Here is a 10,844-nt window from a genome sequence, read left to right as displayed (position 1 = left end):
CTCGATTTGCAGCCGCCGGTGGAGATGGTCCTTTCCAACCAGCCCCTTTTTCACGTCGCTCTGCAATTGCCCCAGTGGAATCGCCGCCAGAAAGCCTTTGACAAACTCCTTGCACGCGTTCCTTCCGGAGAACTCCCTCATCTTCCTCTCGCTATTCTCCGCTTCCTCGCTAGCCTGTTCTTCCTGCTTTGCTTCCTCGGACTCCTTTTGAGAATCATCCTTCTTTGCTGCTGCTGCTGCTGCTGCTGCCTCTTCTTTCTTTCCATCGTCGCTCTCTCTGTCGCTGCCACTGCCGCTGCTACTTCCTTGCTCCTGTTTTGGAGCCGCTGCCTCCGCCGGTGGCACAAAGGACAGCCGCGCTGCCTCGTTGAACTTGAGAACGTACGCCTGATCGCACCCCTCGAACAGCCGCTCCCCCAGCGTGTCGATGATGTGCACGCTCTGCTCGTCAACTTTGACGACGAAGAAGTGGTCGTTCCAGCTGACAATGTACACCGCCGGCCCGGACCGCTCCACCTCGTCCCAGATGTTGTCGAAGGACATGGCCCCCTCGAGGAACTCGCTCGACTCCCCCAGCCCTTCCGGCCGGAAGAACCCCACGAACGACTTCTCCGGGACGACCGTCAGCGGCCGGACCGCCGCCTCGATCACGGTCTCCAGATCAAAATGCCCATCCGGGAAGCGGTCCTTGTAGGTGGCGTCCTGGCACAGCTTCCTCCACTCGGCCGAGCCTTCGCGTATCAGCAGATCAAACTCGGCTCGGCTTGGCATGAACGCCGGGAACCTGTGGAGCCAGTCGGCTATAACGGCAACCAGAGCGGTGCACGCGCTTTCGCCGGCTGCGCTCTCGCTTCTCTGATCGATGGACGCAAAGAAGACGCTGGCCGAGAGCATCATCTGCCCGTCTCGGCTCGTCAGCTCTTTCGCTTCCCAGCTGCCTACTTGAAACGTCTCGCCAAAATCCCAGGTTCCTTCGATGGCCGTCTTCTTCTCGTTGTTTAGTCGGAGCTGGAAGAAGGTTCACATGTTAGCACGTGAAACAGATAGAAAAGAAAAAGGAGATATTAAAGGAAACACACTTACCATGCTTCCAAGAGACTCTTCTGGTGACTCGGCTTGCCTTCGGTCCCAGTCGATTTCATCACCTCCATTGTCACCGTATGCCTTGTTGAGAAGTGGCTCGCCTCGCCTGGCCCGCGGGGATCGGAAGCTCAGCTTTCTCTTCCTCCACGACAACATCCTTCTCATGGACGACTGAGACGCCGCCTGGTCTGAATCCGACGATGAAGTTTCCTCCGCCAGCTTTAGCGCTGTCCCGCCATTGAACACCAAAACTTCCTCGTCATTCGACGCCCTCTGATCGTGGCTCTTTCCTATCAGCTGGTTGGCCCCCGCGATTCTTCCATAGCGGAAAGAAGTGAATTCCTCGTCATCGACAGCGTCACTGTCCTCAAAGTTGTCAACAGAATCGGATTCGAAGCGATCGGGGGAATCCTGCGAGCTCTCGTCACTTGTTCTGATGTCGATGGCAGCGTCCTCCACCCGCGACTTCTTCGTACGCAGCATCGGTTTATCTCCGCCATCCCCCAAGTCATCCCTCTCCCACAGCGAGATGCATGGGATCGCCGGTGCCATGATCCTAAAGTTGGTCTCCACAGCTTCCGGGACTTCCTCAAAGCTCAAAGTGACCTGCGACATGCACAGCTCTTGTCAGCTAGGCTGCACGAGACAAAGCTTTTCCTAACAAGCACAAACTTACACCAATCGCTTCCTCACTTTCGCCCCCCAAAATGGAAACTTTCGTTCTATGTCGTGCACTCCCAGCTAGAGGAGCAAACTCCCCAAGATTCAGATATCCCGAGCCAAAGACTGACGCCTTGGCCTTGGCCCCATTAAGAGTGATCTACAAAATTCGAATCGTCAGTCTCGAGAGAGAAGAGAGAGAGAGAGAGAGAGAGAATTAAAAACCAAAGATTTCTTTACCTTGCGCACGACCAGGTAAACGTCCCATGGGTAGAACCCATTCTCCTTGGCAAGAGCCAGAGTACACTCGCAGTCAAATCCTTGCTCCCACTCCAGCGCTCCGTCCATGGTAGCAGCAGCTTCGGCGCTTCGCTCCCTCTTCACGCTCCGGAAACGAGGCCCCAACGATCGTTTCGGCCCCTTCCACTTGACATCCACCACGAATTTCGAATCGTCGGCCGCCAGCAGCTTGTCCATCCCGTGCAGCACCATTGTCACATAGAACTTTTTCGTCATGAGCGACCGCAGCGGCCATCTCATGACCTTCATCATCCTCACGGAGACTGTCATCCAAAAATCCCCCCCAAAAGATCTAAAGCCGGCCGAGAAGAAAAAACGAAACCCTCTCCAAGCTCCTCGCTAGCGCCGGACTGGCTCCTCGATCCCTCCCTCCCAGCATGAAATTTCCGGCGCCACAACTTGCATTACTCGCATGCACTGGAAATCCGCGTGTTCTAGCACCTGGATTTTCCCGAGCGCGCAAGATTTCCTGCAAACCTCGCGATGCCGGCAAAACAAGAGGCGCCTGGCAAGGATTTACAGCCAGCGCCACTCCGCGGACGAGCAATCCCTAGCTTGATCATCGCTTACTCTCTCCCTGGGAAGAACGCGGACGGGCGGAAACCCCACAGCAGCTAAAACACACACACACGCGGTTTGGGCCACTTGTACGGCCGGCCCATGGTGCCCAAGTACAGCGGTATTAAAAGCCGGATTTGATATCCCGTTTGGAATCCGGCTGGTCTTTCCCATTTGTTTGGGAGGCTTGTCTTTAAATTTAGGGCTTGACAGGTTGTGTTGTGGGTGGGCAATCGCTGGAACAGTAATTTCTACGCGAGACATGGAATATCCCTAGAGCCCACCGAAAGAGCGCCTAATTTCTAAACACTAGGATGGATGCATGAAAAAGAAATAAAAAATGTGGCCCCGAATGTCCATATCGTGCATTTCCCAATCAAATACTGGCGCGAAAAAGAAGAGGATCCACGGGAGAGTGAATCCTGGCCGTCCACCGGATCTGACAGCTCGATCGCCCCGCGGGCGGACGTACACGTGGCGGTCGCCCATTGTGTCCCGGGGAACAATCATAACGAACAATGGGAGGGAGGAAAAGTCCCCCGCGCGATTCGCCGCATATGCCAAGAAGGGGGAGAGAGTCTTGGATGCTTTGATCCGGTGCGAATCTTTTGATTTTGTGTAGAGATTTTGCGCTCTTCCCCATTGTCAAAAAGCCAAGCTGAGTCTCGATTTGAGAAAGTCCTCCCCCCCTGCCCCAATAATGGAGATTCCGGAACCATGAAGCGCCACTAGAAATGCCTTGTAGCAAGAGCTCTATCAAAGGCTAGAAAAAAAAAAACCAGAAAAAAACTTGGACCACCAATAAATCTCTATCAATTTCTTCGCCTCTTTTTCTCTTGCGTCCACCCAAATGCATTGCATTCTCGTCAAGATCGATGCAATGATTCAAAATCGCACAAAAAGGAGCGTGGACTCTATGAGCAACAAAAACCTTTAACAAAAGAAATGAAAAAGTCAAAAATACGAATATGCCCCGCCATAAAGTATATTCTAGAAACTGCTTTTTAAAAGGCCTCCCCGAATATGCCTCGGCACAGAAGCATATTCTAGAATATCCCTCCCGTCCCAGAATATGCTGTGTGCCGCGTGTGCCCTAAATTTTGTCCAGGCAACGTGTTGGCATGGGACGAGGAAGGGAGAGAAGAAATCCCAAATGGCGGAGATGGAGAGCGTCGTCTTGGAGATGATGGGCGACGAGGACGGCGATGGATTGGTGGCGGCGGAGGATTTCTTCGCGTGGGGGCTGGTGGTACTGGGCTGGATCTTCCTCTTCTGCTCCTGGCGCGTCACGGCGTCGCTGGTGCGATCCATGCTGCGCGACGCCGACGCGCCCGGGGATAGCTACGAGCGCGTCAAATGGCTTCGGGACCTCAAGACTGTCCGTTCGGTGCTCCCGGCGTCGTCGTGGAGAGAAGCGTCATTCTGACTTGGATGGATCGACAAAAATGCAATCTTGGGACCTCCTGTGAAGCAGAGCAAACGAGAGGAAAAAAAATAAAATTGGAAAGAATTGTACATTGATAATACCACCGTCCATAGCAGTTGCTTGTGCTACTTTGTGCGTGTCTAATAGAGTTCCGGGGACAGAACGATCTCGTAGAGCTTTGGCCACCACTTGCCAGTTACTGTATCGATCAAGGAAGAATTCAGCATCGTGCAAAGAGTGTCAAACACGTACCGAAGAGACGGTCTTGCTCCTCATCCCAAGCAATGCCATTTAGCACGTCTATATTCTGGAGGAAACAGAGATAAACACAAAGAAACTTGGAACTTTTCATACCCTGTTTCCAGCAGAAATGAGATTCTTCCTGCGTGCGGGATAAGAAATGTTAAGCAGGAACGCGACAAAAGGTAGCAACTTGCCTTAGTGCATCCAAAACTATCCATCCTACGACTCTACCGTCCTTGGGAGAGATTCGAGCAATAGAATTCATCTGCGGAGTCAAAAGAAAAGAAAAAGATGAAAAGTGAGAATACGCTGCTTCGAAGTACCTGCCAAACATTCGCCCAGATCTCTCCTTTCACATACTCCAGCTCGTTCAAAAGCTCCACAGCTTCTCCATTGTCCTTAACTGTGATTCTTCTTATCTCTGAAATGCGCGATCAACTCTTCTTGCAAAATCTATCACTGAAAAAACCATCAAACCTGAAAAGCTGTGTGGGTCTAGAAAGTACAAAGTGGAGCTTCCATCGCTTCCTATGATATGCTTGTTGTCGTGCGTCAATCCCCAGCCATCCGTCATGGGATGCTTGAATGTTCCTAGCTGGAAAGAAATGCAAAGTATCGTGATCATATACCTCTGAAGCAGTATAAAGTTACGAGACTCAGTGTTTTCTCATCGTAGATATATCCTTTGTTAGTTTGCCAAGTAACCTGTAAAAATCTGCTAGAATTAACAAAACCATCACCGAATCTTAAAAAGAGGTTACTTGTTTTCCCAAAGTGCCAATCCTTCTCCAAAATCCCTGCTTTGCAGACGATAAATCCTTCTAACCTGCACAGACATTGGAACATATATTTTCTGCAAAAAGATAAAAGAAAGAAAACAAACCTCTCCCGTTTGAAGATCAACTTCACGTACTGACGACTGTTAGCACCAAACCCTTGTAAATGAACCAGAACGAACTTTACCAAACTTTCGCGTACCTCTCCATGCAGCCCAGTGGATTCATACAGTGTATTGTTTCCATGGTACAAAAGCCCCTTTGATCGCAAAGAAAGAAAAATTCTTCTTTGAGCTGGAAATTCAGCAGCGAAATGGATCGATCGAACCTGAGTGAATGCCTTCGCATCGTGCGGATACTCACGGACGATCCGAAATCCCGAATTGATCGGCACCTGGCGAGTGGAAGTCGCCTTCTTTGGCTTCGAGGCGGACGACACCTCGAGCAGCACAACGACGAGCGCAACCACGGCGCCGGCGCTGAAGATCACGCCGCCCAGCGAGAGACGGTGCCGCCTCTTCCCCATTTCTTGGATCATAAGAATCCAAGAACCCTACACCTCTCTCCCAGCCCACATTGTTAGAATCAAAATAGCATATCAAGCATTGAACAGAGATAGGTCAGTTTTAGGTATATTCTTTTATTCAAACTTTGAATTCGATACACCTGGACACGTGGACGGTGCGGATGACGCGCCTACGAGTGGGCGCCAATTGGTTGCCGCGCAATGGCATATTATCGCATTCTCAAAATTTGATAGGCCTGCCGAGCTGATTGGTCGAAGAAGTCGGCTTTGGCGGATCGCTTTCAAGCTTTCTTCCGCGATGTCGAATCCAGGCAACATGACTTACGACGAGTCGGATCATCCCAGAATGGGGAATGTCCGGAGCTCATCTGCAAAGGATGAGATTCTCATCAAACCGAAGCTGGGAGCGGTACCTCTATCTTGCGTCAAGTTTCTTCATCGGCTTTGCTCATGTCAATCCTCGTTCCAGGGAAAACGATGCACCAGGGATCTTCCCAGCGACAACTTCATCTATGGAGTGCTCAACGAGTATTCTCCTACAGTGAAAGAACGTTAGTTAGTCCAGGCCTGTTCGATCACTCGATGAGGGAAACACTAACTCGGGTATTGGTTCCTCGCAGTGATGGTCTTCCGAGAGAACGTCCCTGACCCAAGCGCTGCCAAAGGCACTGATCTGCGAGCTATGAACAAGAAGGCTCCGAAAATGTAAGATCCAACACTCCAAAACTCAAACTTTTCTTCTTTTCGCCACTTCCTTCTCTCAGGAAAGTCACACGGGCAGACGAACAGAGAATGTACCGAAGAGAGCACCCAATCAAGCTCAAAGTCAAGCAGAGACTGGTAAACTTTACCTCGAATTGCTAGTTCCACCATGACAACCTTGCTTTGTACCAGGCAAACGTTGCTCCACTTCCATCGGTAGTAAATCCAGACCACGTCTACGGCACACCGCTCGAAAGGTTTGAACCAAAGTGGTGTCTTCGTCAATCTTTGCTTAATATGATCGTGTTCTTCTTTTCCTGAAACAGGGGCGACAGCATGGATGAAGTCATTCGCTATGCTTATGGAAACGATTTCATCAGGATGAATACCCAACACCATCACGACTTCCAAGTTATCAGGCCAGTCTTTGTCCCTGTCAAGAACAACAAGACCACCGACATGAGAATAATACGCTGGTTCTGCTGGAGGAACCCGCCGAGGCCTAAGCAAAGATTTGTCATTTCCAAGTTCAAAAATGTACCTCACAAGATCGACAACGTACAGAAGATACCACTGCTCAGGGACGAAAGGCCTCCTGTCTTTCCAAAGAGAAAGATCAACAAGAAGCAGCAAGAAGAAGAAGAACCTCATCCCTTGCGTCAATATGGGTTGTAACACTTGTGCAAAATCTGGTGCCTAATTATCAGGACACCGTTATCCTCGATCTAAGGTGCCAGCCTATTAGGATCACGAGGAAACAAAGAGACCTTCCTTATGTTGTCCAGATTGCAGAAGAGCATCGCTACTCGTTCCAAGCCGACGCCAATGCCTCCGTGAGGTGGTGCACCATAGCTGCCAGTAACAGGAAATTTGTCACGCAAAAAGTTTAATGTTTTCGCTATTCACCTGAAAGAATTTATGTAGTTCTGCAAGCCAATAGCGTTTGGATCAATGTTGCACTCCTCGATCCGCTTTAGAAGAAGATCCTTGTCATGAACACGCTGGGCACCGGAGATGATTTCCTCGCCTACAAAAGACAATCAGAACAAACAAATAACGACAGGAAACAACGATGACTAACCCCGAATGAAAACGTCGAATGAGTTTGAATATTTAGGATCGTCGACAGCAGGCATGGTATAGAATGGCCGGACAGCAAGTGGATATCGATGAAGAATATAAAAATCAGTCTTGTATCTGTGAAGAAGAATCAATCGTAAGAGCATGAGAGGGGTTAAACAAACTACTCACCTCTCCTTCACAAGAAGTCCCAGTCTCCTCTCAGTTTCTGTGTCAAGGTCTCCAAGAGGATCAGTCTCAAACCCAGCTTCCTGTTATCACGCGTCAGGTCTTGCAAAAATCAATGATAGAAACAATCACCTTTAACATCTGAATCCCCTCGGCAAATGCGAGTACCAGGGTTTCGTCGAGATACTGAAAGAGGTACACAGTTGAAACAATTTATACTGAATTTACAAGTAAGCAAACCTGCAATGGCTCAAAAGGATACTGGCTGTTGATCGTTTCAAGCTCTTTCTTGCAGTTCTTGTTAAGCTCGTTGAACACATAGATGAAGAGTTTGCCAATCAGGTCGATGATCTGCAAGTGGAAAAGTTACCCATCGTCTAGTTCAAATAAACTCTACCTCGAAATAGTGTTCCTTGATCTCCATTTCAAAATCGAGCCCGATAAATTCACACAGGTGCCGATGAGTAAAAGATTTTTCGGCTCTGAAAACAGGACCTATCTCGAAAACTCGACGGAAGTCACCACAAATTGCCATCTGTTTGTGCAGCTGCGGTGATTGAGCCAGACATGCAGGTTGATCATTAGCGTACTGCAGCTTGAACACTGCAGAGCCACCTTCGCTAGCACCAGCGATAAGCTTTGGCGTGTGGATCTGGCGAAACTTGTTAGCCCGTAGAAAGTCGTGAAAGAGCTGAAAAAAACCATAACAAGCTTCTCAGCGCCACAATTCGTCACAAAACGAACAAAGCACATACGCTTGAGATTTCCGACTGAACGGTAAAGATCGCTTGATTGGCAGGGATTCTAAGATCAAGGACCCTGTTATTCAGCCTCGTGTCTTGTAGAACGCGTGCATATTGAATGCCTTCCTGAAGAGAAACAAATCAAACTAAACCACGCAATAGAAAAGAGACTCGACTCACCTTTGCAGCTTTCTCAATATCCTGGTCGCTGCGAGCGGCATCTTCCAACAGAAGAGGGAGCTCGTTGGTCGACCTAGATATACAATGGAGTTCTGTCACCTGGATTTCCACCTGTGAAGAACAAAGCACGAACACGATGAAGATGACTTCACGACAAAAGAAAAAGACTTACCGGTTGTGTCGTCCCAGACACTGGATTTCTTGGATTTGACACATTTCCCGTCACGTCCACAACGGACTCTTTGCTCAGCAAGCTCGCATACTTCACAAACTGTTTGCTCCCGACGTTCTCCATAGAAACCACGCATTGCACGGTATGGATAGTCTCACGAAGCACCAAAAATGCCATCTTCCCTTTCGCTCTCTTGCTGTGAACTCTCCCACGAACCAGCACAGTAGAGCCCTCCAGATCGGTCCCAAGCTCCGAAATCTCGGTCCACTTCCGCCCAGTCACAGCCTTGGATTGCAAATCCTCCAGCTTCGTATCCCCGTACTTGTCCGCCAGTGGATCAATTTCTTCCTCCTCCGCGGCAGCCGCGGCGAGCGCAGCAGCCTGGCGGAGCTCCTTCTCGGCTTTCTTCGCGGCCTTCTGTGCGGCTTTCTTGCTCATACCTGGCGATGCTTCCACCGCCGAAGCCGATGCCTCCGCCCCAGCTGCTGATTCCTCTCCTCGCGGCATCACGCTGTAAAAACGCCGACGATCGATCCTCAAGCCTAAAACCCTAGCGCTGGAAATATGCCTCAACCACGAAACACTACCCATGAAGAACCCTAATAACGTAAAACCGTGACCGTCAGATCGCCCGGCAAATTTGACGGTGGGGATTGAAACAAGCTCGTCACTTTGATTGATTTGCTGGAGGACTTGAAGGTATCTCTGGAAGCGCTGGGCGATTTAAAAACGTTTCCAGTTTGGCGAGTTTGTCATCGATCGAATCGAGCCTGCCTTTGAGAGATTTGAGCTCTTCGACGTCTAATCCCGCGCGCCTCACTGTTCGTTTGGCTTGGTACTCCTTTTGCAATCGATCGATCTCGTATCTATTCGCCCATGTCTTCTTTGGCAGTGGCTCAATCCCTCTCTCCTGGAAAAGAGAAAAAAATGGTTAGAGAAAGCTCTCCAAGTTCCATCCTTACCTTCTCCAATCTTCGAATCTCTCGACGCGCGTACATTGCCACCATGTAGATCACTGCTCCAGACAAGAGAATCAAAGCGCTCAGCCACAAAGAAAAATCGAGCTAGAACTTTGGTCGCTTACGAGAAACCGGGACGACGACGCATACGAAGAACTGCCACAAGTGCCAATCAAGCCTGGAAGAAAGAGGAAGACACTTATTTCCCAAAGAGGACTCTAGCAACATACCCGAGCTCCTTGGGATTTGGATTCTTAGATTCCCCAAATGCGACCCTGGTAGCGATCTCGAAATCCATCTTACCTTCATAGATGGCCTTGAGATCCGCCGCGCGCTGCTTGGCGCGCCTCGTCTCCTCATTGTCGATCACGGCGGGAGGAGGCGGAGATGGAGGCGGAGGCGGAGGCGATCCATCGGCGGGATCCACAATTTGAGGAGGCGGCGCGCTCAGCCGTCGGCACTGCTGGAGCAGCGCTCTCGACCGCGACCTAGCTCCAATCCATGCCCGGAGCATAAGCCCTATAAACCCTAAAGTGGTAAAAAATTCAAAAGTCTTATTTTACTGAAAAAAAGTAAAAAAGTTAACGTTCCCTATACAAACCCTAACTAATTGGGTTTCTAAAGGACAAACTCGTGATGGAAAGAGGGATTTTGTGTTTAACAATGTTTCTTGGCGTGTGCTCTAGAGTAAACAGTGTTTTGTTGTTTACAACTTAAATTGGAGCATGCTCACATTTGGATGTGGGATCTTTTATCTGAACAACAATTATGTTTATTTTAATATTCCCGAGTACTTTGGAGTGAGCATGTTTGGAGATCCTATGTTGGCATCTACAATGTGCTACAATGTTGGGTCACATGTGCATGCATATTTTGTGTTATAAGGCTACTATTAATAAGCATAGAGCAACTAGGCTATGTTGGCAAAAGATCAAGGAAGTATTGCTAGGCTAATATGTTAAATATTTTATGTCATGTGGTTTAAGTTTGTTCATTACACCTTTCTTAATATTATAAAGATTGTGTGACAATTCTTGCATGTGGGGAAAGAATTAACTTCTGAGTTTCTTTTGATAATCTTTAACATAATACTATTGTAGCATCTTTTTGAAGAGTTGAATGCAAAAAGATGGTTGATGGTGGATCTAATTCATGACCAAGTGAATCTTTTGTGAAATCTGAGAAGTAAAGTTTTGTTGTTATTGCTGAGAAGGAAAAAAAGCATGCCCAAGGAAAAACACTAATAATAGTACCTCAAGCCAATGCCA

At 48.9% G+C, this 10,844-nt stretch overlaps 4 protein-coding genes across 7 annotated transcripts; all 4 read right to left on the bottom strand.

Moving 5' to 3' along the window:
* On the bottom strand, window positions 1-2,671 carry LOC9634629 (the record flags this gene model as incomplete). Its single annotated transcript, XM_024670733.1, has 4 exons — window positions 1,984-2,671; window positions 1,760-1,903; window positions 1,084-1,689; window positions 1-1,008 (listed from the first exon to the last, which is right to left on the bottom strand). Coding segments are annotated over exons 1-4 (2,088 nt in total), but the record flags the coding sequence as incomplete, so codon positions are not given.
* Window positions 2,672-3,570: 899 nt separating this feature from the next.
* On the bottom strand, window positions 3,571-6,947 carry LOC9635991 (glutaminyl-peptide cyclotransferase). 4 transcript variants are annotated; one of them, XM_024670329.1, is made up of 13 exons: window positions 6,172-6,686; window positions 5,375-6,108; window positions 5,249-5,305; window positions 5,154-5,189; window positions 5,032-5,096; window positions 4,922-4,985; window positions 4,748-4,865; window positions 4,594-4,691; window positions 4,465-4,535; window positions 4,382-4,409; window positions 4,280-4,334; window positions 4,129-4,226; window positions 3,571-4,064 (listed from the first exon to the last, which is right to left on the bottom strand). In XM_024670329.1, the coding sequence occupies exons 2-12, from the start codon at window positions 5,582-5,584 to the stop codon at window positions 4,168-4,170; spliced, it is 861 nt and encodes a 286-aa protein (XP_024526097.1). In that variant the 5' UTR covers window positions 5,585-6,108; window positions 6,172-6,686; the 3' UTR covers window positions 3,571-4,064; window positions 4,129-4,167. The 4 variants fall into 4 exon arrangements, with proteins under 4 accessions (XP_024526097.1, XP_024526096.1, XP_024526098.1 ...); XM_024670328.1 differs by having other exon boundaries at window positions 3,588-4,226; XM_024670330.1 differs by lacking the exon at window positions 6,172-6,686 and having other exon boundaries at window positions 3,588-4,226; window positions 5,375-6,139.
* On the bottom strand, window positions 6,907-9,219 carry LOC9635990 (aspartate--tRNA ligase 1, cytoplasmic). Its single transcript, XM_002965529.2, has 10 exons — window positions 8,618-9,219; window positions 8,446-8,556; window positions 8,278-8,391; window positions 7,920-8,213; window positions 7,763-7,873; window positions 7,655-7,708; window positions 7,526-7,605; window positions 7,356-7,471; window positions 7,181-7,301; window positions 6,907-7,126 (listed from the first exon to the last, which is right to left on the bottom strand). The coding sequence occupies exons 1-10, from the start codon at window positions 9,206-9,208 to the stop codon at window positions 7,000-7,002; spliced, it is 1,719 nt and encodes a 572-aa protein (XP_002965575.2). The 5' UTR covers window positions 9,209-9,219; the 3' UTR covers window positions 6,907-6,999.
* Window positions 9,220-9,270: 51 nt separating this feature from the next.
* Window positions 9,271-10,099, bottom strand: LOC112344848. Its single transcript, XM_024670332.1, has 4 exons — window positions 9,807-10,099; window positions 9,702-9,754; window positions 9,580-9,632; window positions 9,271-9,527 (listed from the first exon to the last, which is right to left on the bottom strand). Exons 1-4 carry the CDS (start codon window positions 10,088-10,090, stop codon window positions 9,285-9,287), a joined length of 633 nt encoding a protein of 210 aa, XP_024526100.1. The 5' UTR covers window positions 10,091-10,099; the 3' UTR covers window positions 9,271-9,284.
* Window positions 10,100-10,844: the final 745 nt, after the last annotated feature.

The sequence above is a fragment of the Selaginella moellendorffii genome, unplaced genomic scaffold, assembly GCF_000143415.4.
Source record: "Selaginella moellendorffii unplaced genomic scaffold, v1.0 SELMOscaffold_6, whole genome shotgun sequence".
NCBI classification, from domain to species: Eukaryota; Viridiplantae; Streptophyta; class Lycopodiopsida; order Selaginellales; family Selaginellaceae; genus Selaginella; species Selaginella moellendorffii.
This window is presented reverse-complemented; position numbering and strand designations above follow the sequence as displayed.